We start from the raw sequence: 21,279 nt of genomic DNA, 5'->3' as shown, positions 1-21,279 counted from the left end.
CGTTTCCTCAAAGGTCAATTTCCTCGGCGTCTGTAGGAGAGGACCTGTATTGTTGCTTGAATAGGAACAATACAGAAAGGACCTGTATTGTTGCTTGTATAGAAACAATACAAAGAGGACCTGTATTGTTGTTTGATGAGGAACAATACAGAGAGGACCTGTATTGTTCCTCTAATGCCCAAGAACACCGCCGGATTGTGGAGACAGGGAAGAAAATAGGGAATCCTAGAGTTCAAGAACAAAATCAAAGCTCACTCCGTGAGACTCCACACATACATAAAACGCACTTTCTCCTTCCCCCCCCTCTTTTGAGGACCACCATTACGAAGTTTCGTTGGAGCCCTCAGAATACCTCCACGGTGTACTGTAAGCATTACTGAAGGGCGTTTGCAGCATCCCTTCGTTCCCCAGCTATACCCACTTTTTAGCCTTTTCTTGACCCCCATAGCGGCATCCCTCCTTCAGTTTTGCTGTCCAGTCTCTCTCACTTGTAGCTCTCAGTGCAGCTGCGGCTTTTCCTTCCACTGCCTCTTTTAGACCCTTGTACTTCTCCTGTATTTTCTGGTTTGCCTTATTTTGCTGTACAACCTCCAACCCCGTCATTTCACTGTCTTATGCTCTGAGTGGCCGAAAATGCCCCAGTACTTGGCATGGCAACCCCAAATTTTATAAATCGTAAACATCATGGCGCTCACGGGCTGAAATGAGCGGGGGATATAGGCTACTGACACCGGAAATCTAGTAATTATGAAGTGGACACTTCCTTCAGTATGGGTATAATACAGTACCGTGCCGCTCATCACGACTATGAAAGCAAAACGGCAATATATTGCAATCAAACTGCAGCATATTCATTAATATGTGGAAGACAGTGTGCACATTGTTTTCTGCTGGGGTGGTAAGCAATGATTACTGTTGTCGCGTGGAATGTTATTCATAAACATCTCTTACAGAAACTGAAGATAAAAGCGCAGCATGGCGCTTTTCCTTAAGCGCAGCACAGAGCTATAATTGTATTGTGGCCGAGATGACGAAACGTGTGTCTAGGGGGGGAGGGGAGGGAGTGATATGGCCGCATATTCAGGGAGGCAATAATTGTTTCCCGGCGTCTTTTCGCTCTCCCCGCTCTCGTACCTGATTGTTCATTCGCCGACATCCCTCCACGTACAATGGTTGGCCGGTACAGCCTTCTGCTGAAGAAGGAGTGGTTCCGAGGACCTTGAAATGACCGAGGTCCACCTTCAAATAAGGAATAGGTTTCGGCTAAGGCAAGACACGTAAACAGGTGATCGCGCCTCGTAGAAGCAAAAGGAGGGGAGGGGGTAGCGGCGGGGAGGGGAGGGGGAAGGTGCGGGGAGGGAAGGTTGACGAACCCCATCCCCTTTATCGACGCATTTCGCTGTTCATTTGCTCTCAAGTCTCGTCCCGGGTATATTTCTACAGAACTGCGAAACAAGTTATGACTTCCCCGCCGCAGTGTTCCTTCTTTTTTCTTCTCTTCTCTTTTTTTTATGCTTGGTGAGTTGTCTGTCCGACATTATAATCTTGAAACAAAAGAAAAACTTGTTTGTGTCTACGAGCAGCAGATTCCAGGTGCCTTTTAATCTCTCCCTTTCTTTCTTATTATTGCCTTTTGCGCTTGTTTCTCTCCGCAATTATTCCAGCACTACGCCCTCGGGAGGCGGAGGAATAAATAGAATATGGCTAAGGTACGAAGGCAACAGCCGGGTCAGGTAGACTGACTATGCGTATAAAAAGAGAACCAGAGAAAAGCATCGGCATTTTTACCTCGAGGCTTATTGAACAATTTCAGCGCAGGATGCATTTGCATTTTGTCAACGGATCCCAAACGGACGTTCTCGCTTGTCTCTCTCTTCTTCTTCTTCTTCTTCTTCTTCTTCTTCTTCTTCTTCTTCTGGTTTTTGTCCTTTGAAAACACTGATGTTACAAAACTGCTGCATCGAATGCATGACTTCTCTGAGTTGACATTACTCTTATTATTATGATGTCTGCGTGTTCTGAAGCTGTCAGTGTTTACTGGGCTTGATAAGTTTGCATTTACCAGACCGGTATCTATGCCCCCAAAAGATCCAGTTTATATTTTACGATTATATATATATATATATATATATATATATATATATATATATATATATATATATATATATATATATATATATATATATTATAAATATATATATATATATATAGATAGATAGATATATAGATACATAGATACACACGAGAAAAAAGAAAATTTTTACTTACTTCCGTCAGACACATGACCGAACCTGGGAATCTGGTTGTATCCTGACGCGCCTATTAAAATTCTGTTTATAGAAATGAAAGGAAAGGAACAACATTAGCTAAACAGTTTCTGTATTTAAGTATGATATTTCTTTATGTCTGGGAATAATCCCGCTATACCTCCGTGGTTAACTCCCTCCATGGCGTTGCAGAAAGTTATGCTTTATCAGATACGAGAATCTAACCCTCTCTCTCTCTCTCTCTCTCTCTCTCTCTCTCTCTCTCTCTCTCTCTCTCTCTCTCTCTCGTGTACTCTACCAAATGAGGGTTTTGAGGATAATCCGTAATAGATCTTACTGTCACTTTACCGAGTAGTTCACTCCACTTGGATTTGGGCAGCTGCATGAATAGCCTCAGTTCTCATATGTAAATTCCTGATGCCCTCCTTTCCAACTCCCGATGGGTTATAAACTTCGCAGCTCTTCATTCCTGAGAGTCTGGAGGGACAGTATTCTTCTTCAGGCGGCGTTGTTTTAATAACGACAAATTACTGAGATGGCTCGGATGCGTGGAGAGAATGCCAGAGTTCAGATTCTTGGTGTAAACTGAATATTTTCATAACGCATGGAGGTATTGGCGTGCTATCAAGGATGACCACCCAGGAGGAGGTGCTTTATGCATAGTTACGGGACCAAACGGCATTTGTAGCTTCACGATTATATCTATCTATCTATCTATCTATCTATCTATCTATCTATATATATATATATATATATATATATATATATATATATATATATATATATATATATATTCAAAGGCAGTGGACGAACTAAGTATGAGCCACACACGCATACACGAAGCCATGGCCTGTGAATTTCCTTGCTCAGTCTAAAGGCTCCACTGACAGAGGGAGCGAGCTTTATTTGCGATGCATGAAACGTATTTGTCTTATCGTGTTGGACTATCTGACCTAAGACCCTCTCACAGTGCCCGTAATTAATTTGATTATTCTGGGCACGGTTGACAACTATGCAATACGGTCCTCATCATGAGAAGGTCCAGTTGTCGAGGAACCGTTAAAATGCGCCCCGTTATGAATTGCAGTGGTAACATAGCTTCCATGTTGCTATGGAATCTTCTTGTCGTCTCGCGCTCGTTTTTGTCATGTAGAAGGCGTTTAATGTCGCCTCTTTCTGAGACGAGGGTGGCCGTTTGCAAGACAGATATCCTTTGCGCTTGCTTGATTGTAGCTTTGAAACCGTGCGTGTGTGTGTCTCTGCAAGATCGCCTTCAGTGATAGCAGGTGAAGTTGCTTGGATCAAGAAGGGACTGATAAAAGCGAGAAATTTTTAACGATTGCACGTAACTAGAAGTGAATCCATCAGTTCTTCATTTCTTAAGTAATAGTTTTTCGGCTGTGATCGATCATATTTATATTTTGTATATTTTATGACTATCATACGTATTAGATCGTCGCATTAGCTCAATTATTCCTCTTAGTGTTCCGAACATTGAGCATTGGTACTTCACATTGAAGAGAGAGAGAGAGAGAGAGAGAGAGAGAGAGAGAGAGAGAGAGAGAGAGAGACATGAGGGCTCTAATCATGTAACTCATTAGCATTGCCTAGTCTTGCTTAGAACAAAATGTACCCAGCTATTTTCCGTCGCAAGTGGGGTTTATCATTGATTGCACTGAGCAATTACATTAATGTGTTACTGGGATTTCCTTCCATCATCTCGGCAGCTTTCGTCCCCTTGTATTTCATGAGTCGCAACCTGTTCTGGCTTATCCTTTCATTATCGAATCTTAATCATTCTGCAGGTCATACTGATGACGAGGCAGATTTCTAGGCTTAGTGGGGAGCACTTTGCTTTCAGATATTTCGCCAATAATATCAATTGCGCGAGAAAAGTGCGGCCTACAGATTGTATACGCTTACCTTGAGGTTATAAAAGCAAGGAATGCCAAGAAACTTCTTTATGAAGCCAATAGATTTTGCAGTTGCAACTTCTGTTTTTCCCTGACCCTTTTTCTTGCGCCCACTAGGCAGACAGACAACAGCAGCAGAACAGGAGGCGTCTCGAGTTTGCATTAGTGAACGTTGCGCGATGTAAGATGCCGCCCTCTCTCTCTCTCTCTCTCTCTCTCTCTCTCTCTCTCTCTCTCTCTTTCTTTCGCCAAGCCAATCGGTCTTTTCATTATGTCATTCATATGCCGGATTCGAACTCTCGGGATGGAATTTATAGTCCATTATTCACCTATTATGGGACTAGATTCGTCTTTGGGTCTAGAATACGACTCGGGTTTGTCTCCGACTGCATCGCACAACGAGGAGAAGAAGAATATGATGAAGAGAAAGAAACTTGAATTGTTTTGGTGAAACAGGGCTTGATGGTGGTACAAGTGAACCTTGAGACTGGTACCCCCCACTGTCCCAAGGTCGTCCTGTAGTGCTTGCTTGCTTGCAACAACGCACATTAACATTCACATGCTTCCTTCTTGTTTCATGCCTCGCGTCTACATTTTTATACACTTTAACACCAAAGGTCTGCTCTTTCTCTCTGCACGGAGGGAGAGAGAGAGAGAGAGAGAGAGAGAGAGAGAGAGAGAGAGAGAGAGAGAGAGAGAGAGAGGCTATTTGTATGCTAACCAGGCCCGATTTTCAACTCGATTTTACAGGGTGGAAGAAAAATGTCTAATACTGTGCCTTCAGAAATATTCCACTTGCTACGAAACGCAATAAGCATACGAGATGAGGAAGAGAGTCGGGTGCATGGCAACTGTTTCAGCCTAAGTCACTTCTAACCCCCTACCCCTTATCTCAACCCCTCCTTCGGATTCTCAGTTTATCCCAACAACCTCACCCCCTCAACCCCTTCTAGCACTCCCCCTTCCTCTCATTCTAGTAACTTGCACTCCTCCCCTCCCCACCCTCCCTCTTCCAATCATCCGGTCAACCCCCGGCCTCCCCCCTCCCCCCCCACCCGACGTCGGTGTCATGAATGTTCATCAAATGTTTTTCTCTTTTTTGCGACAGAGAGAGAGAGAGAGAGAGAGAGAGAGAGAGAGAGAGAGACTTCATTTCATGTCCATGCCCCGCCAACGATTCCTTTTTTCCACTCCGTCATGCGATGGTGGAACCGAATCGAAATCCAAAGGGGGCTGCTATGCTCGCTGAAATAGGATACTATGACACACTGTCATCCCTCCTGCCGCCTGAGCGTTCTTCGTCTTCTTCTTCTTCCCTTGGATTTTTATTGGAATTCTTGAGGCATTCGAAATTCCTCTGAACTGTGTTTTAATCTCATGCAGGCCATAAGTGGATTAAGGAAACCTCAGAGTTTAATGCAGTGGCAATGTTACAGTTCCCCCCTCGGACCCTTCCACCCCGACCCGAGGCTCCAAGTTCTCTCTCTCTCTCTCTCTCTCTCTCTCTCTCTCTCTCTCTCTCTCTCTCTCTCAGAAGCAAGTCGCAGTCACTAAAACGATTATTATTCATTGGTGAAGACAACTGAACTTTTCACTTAAAATAATACCATCGCTGACCTCGGGCTTGATTAGAATTAAGTCTCATGTTAGTCTAAATGCTTAATACTGGTCTGCTTTTTACATGGGCATTTTTTTAACGCTTATTTCTGCAGACGCAGTGAAGTGTTTGTCTGTTAATCCAATATTTATTATTCCACGTCACCACTGGCCGCCAGGAGACATTTAACGGCTATCGCTTTCAGCTTTCAGCTTTCTGCATTCGGAGGATTTTGTTCATTTTCTGCGCGCGTTTCTTGTCGTACACATTCGAGAGAATTCACATTTATTAATGTGGGCGACTACTTGTCACATTTATGTGAGTTTGATGGAGGGAAAATACAAAAAACATATCAGAGATTTTCACGCTGACAACTCTAAAACAAATACGTATTTGTGACTGTACAAGGTATAGTCCAGCAGAAATCAGAGGGATCTTCAGATAGAATTCAAAAGATGTTCATGAATGCAGAAGTTTCAACTGCAGCGGTTGAAAAATGCAACGAGTGTGGAAATGTAGGAACAATAGAGTTAAGAATCACGGCCTGTCCTTTTAGCGTGTGTTCTGCTTTGCGGAATTTTTATTCCGATTCTTTAGAGGAGTTCGCCAGCTACGAAAGATGTTCTCGTGAGCTTTTCAAAATATACCTCCTCTGTCTCTCTCTCTCTCTCTCTCTCTCTCTCTCTCTGCGCCATACCATTATATATATATATATATATATATATATATATATATATATATATATATATATATGTATATATATAATTTCTATTATATATATATAATATATATATATATATATATATATATATATATATATATATATATATATATATATATATATGTATGTATATATATAATTTCTATTATATATATATAATATATATATATATATATATATATATATATATATATATGGAAAAGTGTCTACAAGCACGCGCATCCATTAACGTATTGACGTATTGTGTACACGTGCGTGAACTTACATGACAGAGAGAGAGAGAGAGAGAGAGAGAGAGAGAGAGAGAGAGAGAGAGAGAGAGAGAGAGAGTAACGCCTCCAGAAGGCCATTAATCAATTGTGGAATCTCTACCCAAAAGCAGATAGGGAGCCCGCAGTGAGAGGTAGCCGACCTTTTTGAATAGCCCATGAGACGTCCTTTCCTTCACAAGCCTTCATCACTATCAATACATTATTTATGCCTACATATACAGTGGGATCAGGAAACGCGAGGCGATATTGACTCGTTTTATTTCGCTAACTGCCAAACGTACATGAAGACCATCCGCCATGTTCGTGGCTGCCAGAATTTCAGTTAGCTGTCGGAGTGTGTATCGTGATTCATATGGACGCGGTCGGCTGTCAGCAGGTAACTGAGTCTGATTCATGTTTGATTATCAGCTTGCATACTTAGTTTTCAGAACTACTGTTGCGGACTCTTGCATATATCTTGTTCACCATCCTGATTGGTGTGCGGGTGACAGATGATCGCCGAATTGCTCATGCGCAGTTAGTCATCGTTTCGTGCCCATGGAAATGGCTGTCAGGACTGCACTGATCTGTACACCTTGGTTGTACGACAGAGCATCGCTGGTCTGTACATGAGAGCTAACTCTTCGAATATGGCTCCTTTAAGCCCATTCAGTTGCTGGTCATTATCATGGTCTAAAGATTGTCAGTATTCTCAGACCATGGCCAGAATACTGATATTCCTTAGTCATTCATTAGTATTTGGGAGTATATTTTGCATTCATGGTATTATTGGTTGCTACGTAGATATATGTTGAGTCATGCACGTGATAGATGACAGAAAATCGGTGATTTTTGTAACTCTTGTCCGCCATAGTTATGCCTGATGGCACACATATATACATACATACATGCATACATATATATGTGTGTGTATGTGTTTATATGTATATAATATATATATATATATATATATATATATATATACAGTATATACACTGTGCATATCAAGGAAGTAACATTGCGTTGTTCATTTCTGTTTTTTTGTGATTGATCCCCACACATGCATGTTGAACAATGCCCATAATAGCGCTACTGCCTCCCGCAACATGAAACTACATGAGCTCCCTCACGATTCCTCCTCATAAATTCAGTGTCACGAATGCGACGCTGATTTCAGCACAACCACTCTTTCCACGAATGCATCCTAGGCTGTTACACGTACGCTAACGCCGCTCGCTCATTCCTTCGCTCGTGCTTACTGCCTTGGCGTCCCTCTGGGTCTGTCCCTGACTATAGCCTATTCCGTAGACCTTGAGTGGCTCCCAGGTCAATAGACTGAAAACATATAAGACCATATTTATTCCATCACAATTTTTGAACCAAACGAAGACTTTTAAAAATGGAAGAAATCATATACTTTTATTTTTAATGTCCTCTGAAGGGGTGTAGTTATTTAAATTAAGCGTTATTCAGCTTGATCGTAAATAATACGGCGAGTCATAACTGTTTGCCGCGCAAACAAAGTTCATTGTTAACGAGTTTATTGCTCGTCAATCCGTAAGGACTGCAGATATACTGATTAATCTGATCTCTCTCGTTGGATGATGTCTCATTTGTCAGTATGCTTCAATGTAGTGTCGAATAGAAAAGATCCAGAGAATCAGTGTGAAGTAAGAGAACCGAAAACAGGAATCGTGGGACTTGTGCTTGCCGTGTATTTAAATGAGGAGCATCACATCCACGCATTGCATCACGGCCTCAGTATTACATCCGATTATGAAGTCATCTCACTCTACTGGCGGTGCTAATAGATTTGGATTGTGCATGCTATATTAAGGTGCAACATTATCAGTGATAGATTATGATACCTCAATTTATGGGTCCGCTTCGGGATCAACTCTCGGCAAGTAGCTTTTAAATCATCGCCCAGTGGCTCTCTGGTTGCTAAAAGTGGCCACCCAATGGAGGGGCTCTGATGTCTTACCGAGAAATTAGACTTCTTGCGCTTCAGCTGTCCTCCTTTTTTGTTGTAGCTTTGACGTTAAGACCTCTTATGGTCTGTAGTGCCTCAGTAATAAGGGTAATGACTCTTCGTTCAAAGGTCGTCAGTCACAAAATGACAGGACTTCCGATCTTCGTAGATGGCTTTGTAAAACCCGCTAATCACCAGATCTCCCACCGAGTGTTGGAGGGCCAGCACTTTTATCGACTGATCAGTTTCATTACTTTTCTCCTTCTAATGCCAAGCTGTGGAATTTTCTCTCTGTTCTAATTTACCAGTTCAACTTCTGATTTCCTTTCAGACCTGGAGCGTATCAGTGCAGTCACTTCTAGATTCCGTCGGTCTTCGCACAGAAATATCCAAAAATTATGAATCATCTTGCAAGAGAAATGTTTACATGCACACGAAAGTGCTACGTTCAGTTTCTTCATAAACAATAGCCTTTGGGAGTTTGCGCGCTTGCACTTCAGACGAATATATAACATATCTGCTGAAGGTCCCGTGTTATTGTGCTGAAATGAACAGTGGAACAGCTGTTTACGCAATCATTGTTTTGTCCAATTTTATGTCACATTGCGTGATAAACTTTATCAATTTTTCCTCAATTTATCACACTGAAATTGCCAGCTTCGTCTTCCTGCTCTCCGGCTTTGTTTGATCATCAGTATCTCCAAAATCAGGAGGTTTCAGGCCCTGCGTGTGACAGGGACCCACAAAACCTCTGAATTTCTTGGGAACGGCTGTTCTTAAGATATAAAACCGAAAGTTTTATTATTATTATTATTATTATTATTATTATTATTATTATTATTATTATTATTATTATTATTATTATTACAACTGTAACAACAGGTGGAAAAGCAGAATGCCACAAGGAAAGCGGCCCAGTCCACCAAAGGAAATTGAGAAGTAAATAATAATCAGAGAGAGAGAAATAACAAAGAAAAATATTATAAATAACTGCAAATAAGGTAAATAGCAAGCTAAAATCAGTGACAAATATCAAATAAACAATGAAGTGATACTCGTATCAGCATGTTCAAAAAAAAATAAATAAATAAAAAGCATTTGCACCAAGTTTGAACTTCTGAAGTTCAACCATTCAACCAGAAAATCAAGATTAGTCCACGATTTGTGATTTGTTGGTATAAGTGGAAGTTTGTTTCCAAATGTATGCATTATGTTTGTCTCGAGTCGTTTTAGCTTATTTCATGAATGTAAGAAAATTATAAACAAGTAAAAAATGTGCCAAAATTTCTTCGGCGCAGTCGAGTTTTCTGTACTGCGTATAATGCTGTATGAAACTCTCAGCAACGGCCCATGAAACTCAAAGCCGCGGCTCATGAAACTTTCAGCCATGGCCCGGTGGTAGCGTGTATTGTTGACGCCTATAGTAGTGCCGGACGCACGATCATGGCTAACTTTAACCTCAAATAAAATAAAAACTACTGAGGCTAGAGGGCTGCCATTTGGTATGTTTGATGACCGGAGGGTGGATGATCAACATACCAATTTGCAGCCCTCTAGCCTCAGAAGTTGTTAAGATCTGAGCGCGGACGGGCAGACAAGAAGCCGTCTCATTAGTTTTCCTTTACAGAAAGCAAAAACGTTTTTCCCATCCACCAGTGACTGTGCCAATGAGATCTTCTTGAGTTTCATGTCTCTCTTACAGCGATCTCCATGGACTGGAGGCGATGCTCTTTGAAGTGTGACGACAGTTCAACTCGCAAATTAAAAAAAAAAAATTATTCACACTCATGCAATCTTCAATCGTGCATATGTTGCAGATTCATGCGCACACAGTGACCCATATATATATATATATATATATATATATATATATATATATATATATATATATATATATATATATATATATATATGTGTGTGTATATATGTATATACACATGAATGTCTTTTCCTGTAATACCACAGTGTAATATGAATATAAAAAGGCCCATAAAACACTATTTAAACGTTGCAAGTGCCCGAAATATATGGTTGCAACGTGTAAATAGTGTTTTATGGGCCTTTTTATATTCATATATATGCATACATATGTATGAAGAGAGAGAGAGAGAGAGAGAGAGAGAGAGAGAGAGAGAGAGATAGAGAGAGCGTTGCATTTGAATGTTATACTTTTAATGAAATGTGTTACTGATTGTTGTTATTACAAAGCCGAAAAGGCTTCATAACTAATATGACGCATACTAACTGACTGGTGTGAAACTCCATTGTCTTGTACATAAGTGAATTAAAACAACTGGGCCCCGACTTTCCTGTTATGCAATTGTTTGCCACAGAGGCAGCGACGCTAGTATTTGATTCAGATCAGCTGACATGAACGCATACAGCAATACCCATAAATGTATGTAGAGGTTTCCACAGAAACAGCACAAAAGCCCAACACGAATTCCACTGGGTGTCTTTCACACATGGTGATGCGATTGCATGCAAAATTGACAGGAACCGATTGCCATATAGGCGAATAGATGCCCAGCAATCGTTTCTCATTCCTGCTTATGCGGGAACCGCCATAAATTGTACACGAATCCTGCGCCTAGATCGGGAATGGACGGCGGGAGTTGGTGATATCTGTAAATGAAATTATCATACCGGGGAATCTTTTTATGGGCGGGTGGGCGTGGCGGCGATGCAAGTGGCATTCCCTCACTTATTCTTCCTTGATTCTTCTTGCTTGATGCTTCTGGAGGCATGTCAACGTTGTCTTTTGATTCTTGCTATTCTTACGGTTGTTATCATCATTCTTTATTATTTAGAGACTACAACATTCTTCAAAGATAAACACGCTTATAGTGAAATGATAATGTAGCCTATAATACACGAATGGCGTGCTAGTGATTATCATCAAGGCAAAGATAACTTGTAGGCCTATGTATTTTTGGTCTGCAGAAATGATGAACATCTATTTGTTCTTGTGATCGAAGGAGGAGAGTTTCTGCCAGTTCCCACCGGAAACCTTGACGCATTCAGAAAACGATCAATGAATGAATGGTTTTGACACGATCGCTTCTCATGTAGCCTTCTTCCCTTGAGTGAGCGAGCGTTATCAGATGACGGGAATTTTAACCGAGGGTCCAGCGATCTCGTAACTGTTAATGACCTCGGGAAAAGACGTAAGGTGGAAGTGTCCAAAGCCTGAAGTTAATAACAGAGGTCCCATCCTCGGCGTCAGTGACCCTGGTAGTTGTGACGCCAGATAACCCACAATTAATCAATCAGAGGTCCCATCTAGCTGAGCAAAGACATTCGAGTAGTGCACCCGAGCCCCATGACTGAGCAAGATAAATGGGACATTTTTTCTTGATATCTAAGTAAAATGGTGCCTCAGAGACAAGACTCAAAGGAACGAAACGTTTATCAAGAGTTAAGCGAGTTTTTGTAACGAAATTTGCCATGGAGTTCGTTTGTTTTAGTACACTTAAAATAATGAAGTTTTTCGTGTGCTTACTGACCTTTGGCGCCGCCAGGATCCTGGGAGCCCTGAACTGATGATGTTGTGGCGATATTGCTGTACACATGATGATAGGGGGGACTCCTCATGTCGCCAAGAAGCGATTTCTTCAAGCTCGCACTTCATGGACAGAGAAGCGTCATCAATAAGCGATAACGGGGAAAGAATGTGATGTTTCGTAATGATCTGAGCTCTTTTTCTTGATAAAGAGCATTCAAATGTTCGTAGGCAAGTTCAGTTGGCAACGGAGGTTGTCAGATAGACGCTTTCTCAGAAATTCATAGCTTAATTAAACCTATCAAATATTATTCATAAAAAATATGGATATAGTCAATTTTAATCGCTTCAGCAAATTCCTTGAGGGCTTTGGAATAGTGTGAAGTAAATGACCAGAATTCCAAAATATATTGTAAATGTTCATACAAAAGCTTAGTGGCATTGCTTGAAGATTTTGGCCATAAACCTTGGCCATTATTTTCAGATGGATTCGAAGGGCAATCATAAGAGAACAAGTCCTTCTCCCCTCTCTGCTTGTCTTTGGTGCATGTTTAAGAATGCATGGTCTCTCTGCATTGTTCAAATTTAGTCAGCGCCCGGGCTGCGCTTTACATCGATCACAGACTCAGATGCAAACATGGATGCGAATCCAGACACGGAGGAAGATGGATCGTCGGGGACGTTTGAAAATTTATATTTTTATCTGATCTCCTCAGCATGCGCATGCGCCATCGCTTACTCAGGAGTGTCCCGATTATATTGTGAGGGATGTTCATTAAATGTTATGAAGGATGGGTGCTCAAGAGCGGTAGCTCCGACGGATCACCTCCACATTTCAGGGGTGATCCAAGACGACGAAATTTGAGTCAAGTCGTCTGGAGGAGGGAGGTTCCTTGCGCCCGGTGAAATATGTGAAAGCGATGCAGCCATTATCATTATCCTGAGGGTGACGGTGGAAAGCTCTGAAGAAGCAGTGGACATAAATAATCCTCAGGGTGTGAAAATGCGAAAATGTATTTGCGAAAGATTCTGGTTTATACAGAAAACAATTATGAATAAAAGATAAGAGAGCTGCTGTCCCGCGCTTGTTGACCGATTGCTTGTTTACAACTGTAGTCAGACTAAATAAAGCTTCATTCACAGACTAAATAGAAACCTCCGCACTTATTAATTTTGATGCAACTAATGAAGTCAACATAAAGACGTTTATGAATCCAAAAGCAAACGCAAGGAGATAGATGAATGGAAATTACCTTCGAAACCTACAGTAGGTGAGACGGCAACTCGTTTCGAGAGCCATCCATCAACGCTAGATGTCTGCGTCGTCGCCTGGGAAGGGAGTCTGTTGAAGAGAGGTTTATCAAATAATATTTTGTTTCAGTATTCCAATCATATTTAAGCAGCTTCTGATGCCTAGGTTCCTCTTTTGTTAGTGAGTTAAATTATCATAGCGACCAATCCTTAGATTTTGCCTTTTTTTCATGTGTCAGTTTGTCAGTACGTTTCCTCAGATGAGTAGCTCCTCTAACATCGACTGACGCTGATATGCTTTTCTCATGATTAGCCTCTCTTTTTACGATTTTATTTCCTGCTTTCCTTCTTCGTGATGAAGAACGATAGGGCCCGGTAGATCCGCATTCTGTAAAGATTAGCAGATAATTAAATTCTACACAAGCAGCTCCATATATTCGAGGGCATTCATAAACAAATATAATAACCATATTCTCCAGATCTTGATCAATGCAATACCTTGCACTTTCTACTAATAGGCTGTTTGATATCAGGCAAATGTTGACGTGATGATAACAGGGTTCCTTGCGGTATCTAACCAGGACGGCGAAGGATCTGATAACCGGTACCTAATACTTGATAAGGTTACCCTGACCTTGACCTCGGCTGTTCTTCCCAGCGCAGCGATTGACTTAACAGTTCCGAATATGTTTCCAGTGATTTATCTTGCGGATCATCATCACAACACATGAATATCTTGTGGAACTAGAATAACAACTCCCATTTCGTTAAGTGTAGGCCTACAGATCCGAACCACAGTTGAAAGAGCCAGTTACTCTAGAGAGAGAGAGAGAGAGAGATTTCCTACCTTCAGCACCTCCCTCTCCAACCCACACAAAATATGAAAGCAGTTTTGCTTTCTAGTCTAGTAAATTTTGTCAGATGGATTTGTTTTGATGTATTTCAAGATATCCTGAGTTGAGTGCTGGTTTACCTGTGTGAGAAGATTTCTTTTTGTGCAGTCGTTTAAGTAGCCATGACAGTTTAAGTATAAAAATCTAGCTGACTGCCAAAACCTGACTGAGTTTTACCCTAGGACCAAATATTCTTGGGGGAATGAATCGAGAGTGGAGTTTCAACAACTGTAAAATATGCTTTTTTACTTAATATCGAAAAACATCTGTCCTAAGATCAACTGCTCCACAAGTTAAGATAGTTTTACACACGAAGTTGTATATATCACTTTTAAAGCGTGATGTTATGGCCGTGCAACGAGCGCAACGACTAAAGCCCACCATATTGAATTACAAATAGCAATCATTTGTCGTTTAGCACCGATCGAGGGAGGCTGCCACTCCTGAACGTGCGTGTCTTACAAATATTTATTTAAGTCACACTTGTCTACTTTTTACGCAAACGTTTGTGTGAGTGTGCGTGCGCGCGCGTGTGTGTGTGTGTGTGTGTGCCTGTGGCCCAGTTATTCCATTTTTGTTTTCATGTGATTAGTTAAAGTCAGATTCTGACGATTGATTTTCACTATTCTAAAATTAATGTTGAAATGTTTATTTTGATGTTGCAATTGCAGTTAAAAAGCAAGGGACCAATCATCTACCTTTCAGTTGTTGTAGTCCTATTTGGTCCCAGTGCTAGGCTTCTAGCCTAGGCCTGTCATTTCATCTAAATCCTTCGGGCCAGCCCTGTGAGAGCTTATAGTCAGCTCAGCGGTCTGGTTAAACTGTTTTGATAATAATAATAATTAAGTTCATTATGAATCGCTTGCCCATCATTTTAATTCGAGCACTGACGCGTCTCTCCTTCCTCTGCAGGCGAGAGAACTTCCGCGGTGGCAGTTGCTGGTGTCTCCGACCCACCCACTTCACCATCACTTCCGGGGACGAGAAGGAGATCATGAAGGCGTCCTTCTACCCGAACCTCACCGCCACCGTCGAGGGCTCCGTAGGAAGTGCCATGCTGTCGTGCGAGGACGTGCCCATGAAGGAATTCTGTCGCAGTTTGGATGAAGAGGAGGTCAACAGGAGCCAATGCCCGGTGCTTACCAATGGCCGGGTGGAGTACTGCAACAACCGATAGGAGCCATTAACATATTCATAGGGGGAGAGACAGTTTGCAAGTTGACAGCCAGCGAAAGAGAGAAAGATGGATGAGGGGCGTTGTGCATCTGATAGAAGGGCCTTGTTGCAAAAAGGCTGTCGGGGCCAAGATCTGGGAGAAGAAGAAGAATTCTGTTTCATCAAGATTATCCGGAGTTCGGTACAGTGCTCTGGAAATGACTCTCTCTCTCTCTCTCTCTCTCTCTCATGTTGTCAAACTGGGTAGAATTGTCTAAAAAACTGGATTGCCAGACTAAAATATCTGTCTGCTTATTTATCTGTATAAGAATTAAAGCATGGACATGTTTATGGGAGTTGTGTCACTACCATTGAAAACTGATCGATGCTTTACAAGCGAGTATATTTACCACTGGCAGAACTAATTGCGCTAGAAATCTGTCTGCAAGTCAAATTGCCTGCATGTCTGTTTCCTTAAATAAGCAAGCATTAACAAGGCCGTGTGCGCGTCTTTACTTGCCTTCACCTTTTATTTTTGATTTGAGAGACCTTATTTGCACGAACTCCATTTTCTGCTCACTCGCAAACGTCTGAGAGAGAGAGACGAATCACAGATTTTAGGAATAAGTTTAAATGCATATCCTTGTGAATTAGTACTGAAGAGTAGCGATGACATGAGAACGGGAGGGAGTATTCAACTCCCATTTATGAATTTTTCAAACGTAAGAACACGACGGAAGTAGGCGTATATCGAAATCTACCCATTCGTCTCATTTAAGGCTTTCTGAATGTTTAGGGAGTTAACTCTTTTTGTTATATGCAGCTCATAATGAATTTCATAAGTCGTGCTGTTGCGGCGTAGTTCTGCAAAGAAGAGCAGCGCTTAGAAAAAATTAAGTATTGCAGCGCATTTATATTTTGTGTACTCAAGACAGGGTATTATAGTTAAGGGATTAGACAACAAGAAGAAAATAAAAATAGATACTTATCCTAGACTACGTGCTCATTTGTATATGCACGCACACACACACACACACTCATTCTCTCTCTCTCTCTCTCTCTCTCTCTCTCTCTCTCACTTCGTCCCCATCACTGAACTGTTGCCTTGATGCGTCTTTCACAGCGCATCCAGCGTGTTTTCAAGATTTGTCTGAAGTTTTACAACCGCATGGCCTTGTAAATGTCAACCACAGTTACTGGCGGTGGGCCTAGACTTTGACTAGAAAAAGTCTATCTGCAAAGTAGCAATTGTCCTTTTGATACACAGGACTACGGTGATAAACTTACACCCCTCCCACCATAGGGTAATGTATACACACACACATATATAATATATTATACTGCATTAGGTTTTATCAGGCTCACATCGAAGATAAAATTCTGAACGAAAAACAAGTAATGCAAGCACCTAGTTCTTTGCACTCTGCTCTGATATATTGCGTAGTTTCAACCTGATTAGCTTATGTTACATGCATGGGAAACGAACTGATGCACGAAGCAGGAGTTTTCGAAATGCAACGTTCTATAATTGTATAAGCGACATTTATCTCACTGAAATATAAAGCTTTGCAGTAAATGAATCACTAAAACATCAGGAAAGTTTGAAACCTTTGTATATTGACTTCCTTGTCTTCAACAAAAGCTAGGCAATACGTCTTCTGTAGCAATGGAAGGCGAAATTGGCGTGCGTGCCGGTCGAGTCCACCCACTGCGATCTAAGACAATTGATTTATGTTGTCTCTATTGTTTTGGCTGGGCGCGACGACGCATCACCTCTCTTTCATGCACATTTCAAAATCAATCAGGAATAGAAAAGCAGAGAAGGAATCGAGGAGAACACGGGAGAGAGAGAGAGAGAGAAGAAAAAGTGGTCGACAAGGGAGTTGCATTCGAGGATTTTGCTAACGCTTGTTCGTTTTATTGACTGTTTAATTGACAACGATTATGTATTTTGTGGAAGATCGATTAGAATTTATGGTCAGACAGCACTTATAGGTATGCTTAATAGGTGGGACTGAATTGTTAAAAGTAATCGTGAAAATAAAAAGAATAAAGCAATTAGCCATGTCTAAAGGGCCATACATTTTTAGCAATCTTCGTGAGGGAGGGTTAAAAGTTGTCCCCGGGCGAAAGGTGACACCTACCATTGTCGCATCATAAAGGCCGTTGGGGGAAATGATTTGTTTAGGTGGGGGTGAGGGCCGACGACACGAGTGGAGACATATACTGTAAACCGGGTATCAGTTATTTCTTTCGAGTTCTGCGCCTTTGTTGCTGGATTTTGTGTTTTGTCCTGGATACCTGCTCTAAGGGCAACACTTATTCAGAATTCTTTCTTTTTTCGTGAAAAGGCTTGTAGCTTCAAGAATAACTTTCAATTCGTCGATATTAGACTGCAGATGAAGATTACCGCAAGTATTGCACCCGAATTCGATCCATATGTCTTTGTTTTGTAATTTCTGCACGCGAGTATGAACTTTAAATCTTCCTCTCCTAAGATTATGCTTTGGTGTTTACTTCAAAAGTAAGAGCAAATCATCATCCAGTCCGTTATCATCATCCTCCTTCCTTTTTGGAGGTCCTGTTCTCGGCCTTCATTTGGTCCTTCTGGCGGGCCCTATTCATTTGTCAGCTACAGTTTAGTTTGCTATAATAAACTGATCTTCCGTGGCACAACTTTAGTGTCTTCTTTTACGGATAACTTTGCACGTTGGTTTAGTTCTTAGGAGCAACTTGTTGAATAGTCGGGCGCCGTGTGTTGAGAGGCGTCTTTTCCAACACCTTTGTTACATTTTGGCTCCATTTTTTTTAATCTATATTTGTCAGTGGTCCTACGTGTATCTATGCCTCATGTGGTATGTTCATTCAGTCTTTTTTATTCGGTTTTTGTTTTTCATCATGATATACATCAACAGAGTAATTTTTTTTATTGAATTCTTATCGAATAAACACTGGAGTTTTCACTTTCTTACTTTGTGAAAAGTGAGACTGGGCGGGATAGCGTCCCATGGGATTTATTTACTATCGGTTTTACAATAAAGTATAAAACCAGATGGCCCCAGCCTCTAATCTGTCAGCTTTTCCTTCGCATGCTAGTCTGCATTCCACAAGAGCCTGAAGAAGAGTAAGTTGGAGGTCGGTAGTCGAAGTTTCTGCAGTATCAGTTGACCCTTCGTTCGATGATCACTGATTAGTGTAGTAATACGTTGCTTTTAATTGGCAAAGAATAATCTAATATACGTAGAAGATGTAGGTGTAACCATGCAAAGTAGGAATGATGTTGGTTTTCGACAATATCTGTTGGAAATAATTAGCCCACGAGGAAGAGACCAGATCTGTCAAGACAACTCTGTTGGCTACCCTACCATAGACAGCAGATTTGGTAACCCGAATTTTATGCACTCATGAACCTGTCCACTACCGAGTTTCTGTCTGTCAGAGCCTATTATTAATTTTAATAAACATCCAGTGTCAGACAGTGGTGGTCATTTGGACTTGACCAGGCCATCTTACCTGAAGGCGTTCAGATGTGGGCAAGTACCACCCGCGAGAGGCAAGGTAAGGTCTAATGGTAGATTTTTACTTTAAACCATAATCGAGTTCTGGGTTTGGAAATATGGTCATTTTATGCTTTGGTGTGTGTTTTGGACCTTTATGACATGCTGATGGCAAACTAGAGTTTTATAGAAATTGGATAGGCTATATTCTACAATTATGCTGACACTGCGGGAAGCCGGCACCTTTGGGTGGGGAAAAAACAAGGATGAACATGTACTAACCTGATGTATGATGCTTGGGGGTTGGGGGTCTTGTCCCCCTAGACCCCCAACTAACCTAACATATGGCATTGCAAATTGAAATAAAGGTTTTATTTAAGGTAACATTTTACTTTAAATCATTATTGCATTTTGGACTGGAAGATATTTTCATGTTTTGAACATTTCTGAGATTCATTTCTTTTCACAAATGACCTAACCAACCTCACCTAACCTAGCCTAACATAGGGTACCCGGACCCGTATTGCCACATTTCGACACCACTGACTTCCACGCTCGCCTAAATTTTAAAGTCATTCAACCATCGGTAAAGTCTAAAGTATATAAAATATAAGCTTTCCTTCACAGTCTAAAGATCATTTCCCTTAATCACAATCACTTTTTACATTTATTAAAAAATTTTTAATAGATTCAAGTTACTTTCATTAGATGGAAGCCTAAAACTGCTGTCACTCTGTTGTCGTCTGCATTCAACGTGTCAGTCAAGACATTGCTCAGTCGACTTCTGCTGCTTCATGATTCAGTGAAAAAACTATTCTTTGATGGCTCTTTATCGATTCATTATTATATAAACATTTATAAATATGCAAATGACCGAGAATATAGGTCAGTGAATCATATAATATAAGAAACCAAAAAATCTGACCACAATAAACCCCCAAACAGAGTGTGGAAGTTTTTTCCACACTTGGTGTGGCAGACCATAAAATGAATACCCCACTTGTGCACCCGATCATATTATGCATCAAAACTCCCACAGCGGAGGCTACATTTCCACATTTCAGCAACACTGTCTGGACCTTCCCAAGTGCGTGATATTAGTTTGAAAACATTCCATTAATTTGAATGCGAACTATCAGTGGGATTTCACTTGCTTTGCATTTTCCCCTGCCCAAAACTCTGTATTTCCACTGTGGTTCCCCAAATTGTAGGATAAAAGGGAAGGATCCGCTATCTAAAATTACTCACTTGCAAGCAAAACGAATATCAGAAACGATCAAAACATGAGAAAATGATACTATTTTCAAATCCAAATTGCAGGATTGGTTAAAGTAAAATAATACCTTATTTTACTTTTAGCCATTATTCAGTGTTTGAGAGTTTATGTTATCATAAGTTTCTTTATCATATTTATTATGACTCTCATGTTCAAATCTAGCACAAATTTACTGTTACCAAAATATTTGCCAGTGAACGTTGTTCCCTTCAGGGATATTTTCTAAGTTTGTATAAAGTAACTCTATCTTGGGACTAGAGCTTTGGACAGGATTTTGTTTCTCCTACAGCATTGTGGTTAAGGATAACTTACATATCTGGAATGTCTTTTGTTATTTTCACTGAGAAGTGTGGGTATGTGAGAAATGCTAATACCTGCGTGATCCATTCGTTTTAAGTGTCACAAGTTAGCCTAAGTGGGGTTTTAGAGCTCAGGCATTGCTTTAAAAATACTTCAGTTTGGTGCAGACCTGTAATTCTTGACCCTTGCAATTTTTTCACTTTTGTTTTAATGTCTCCAATATTTGTTTTCCTAACAAATGAGTAATATAGAGATAGTGGAACCCCATATACCCTACAAGAATGGTGGGCCACAGTGGGAAACCTGAATTTTTTATGTATGGCAAAAGTACAGAAGAGTGAAATTGTTCTACAAGAAAGTAATATAATGTTACTTATTTCAGCAAGTTCTGATTTTGACTAAGGTGAGTTTTGGAAAGTTTTGAACATCTTTACTGTAAACCGTATTCATATCCAGGAGTTGAAAATATGTTTTTTTATGTTTTAGTATGTGTTTTAAATGTTTCTGATGTTCATTTTGGCTGCAAATTAGTAGGATAGGCCTGGGTTTAGAGACTACTGGCCCTAATCTTGTTTCCTATAGTTATGGGACCACAGTGGGAAACAGGTTTTTGTTGTAGGAAAATACAAAAAGAGTGAAATGCAAGGATGCATCATAACATCCCAATGATAATTCTGCAAGTTC

General features: G+C 40.8%; 2 protein-coding genes across 6 annotated transcripts in view; both read left to right on the top strand.

Annotated features, from left to right (window-relative positions):
* LOC136826048 (uncharacterized) overlaps positions 1-15,873 on the top strand; it is a 158,030-nt gene extending 142,157 nt beyond the window's left edge. For all 3 annotated transcript variants that reach the window (XM_067082939.1, XM_067082937.1, XM_067082938.1), the window contains one exon: positions 15,280-15,873. In XM_067082939.1, the coding sequence (XP_066939040.1) occupies positions 15,280-15,544 (265 nt within the window). In that variant the 3' untranslated portion in view covers positions 15,545-15,873. The remainder of the gene's footprint in view (positions 1-15,279) is intronic.
* Positions 15,874-17,338: 1,465 nt separating this feature from the next.
* LOC136826043 (histone-lysine N-methyltransferase SETD1B-like) overlaps positions 17,339-21,279 on the top strand; it is a 213,354-nt gene continuing 209,413 nt past the window's right edge. Inside the window, exon 1 of one of the 3 annotated variants that reach the window (XM_067082915.1) lies at positions 17,339-19,080. The gene's annotated coding sequence lies outside the window, so the exon portion shown is untranslated. The remainder of the gene's footprint in view (positions 19,081-21,279) is intronic. The other 2 variants (XM_067082924.1, XM_067082919.1) reach the window with 2 other exon arrangements.

This window comes from Macrobrachium rosenbergii, chromosome 40 (genome assembly GCF_040412425.1).
Source record: "Macrobrachium rosenbergii isolate ZJJX-2024 chromosome 40, ASM4041242v1, whole genome shotgun sequence".
NCBI classification, from domain to species: Eukaryota; Metazoa; Arthropoda; class Malacostraca; order Decapoda; family Palaemonidae; genus Macrobrachium; species Macrobrachium rosenbergii.
This window is presented reverse-complemented; position numbering and strand designations above follow the sequence as displayed.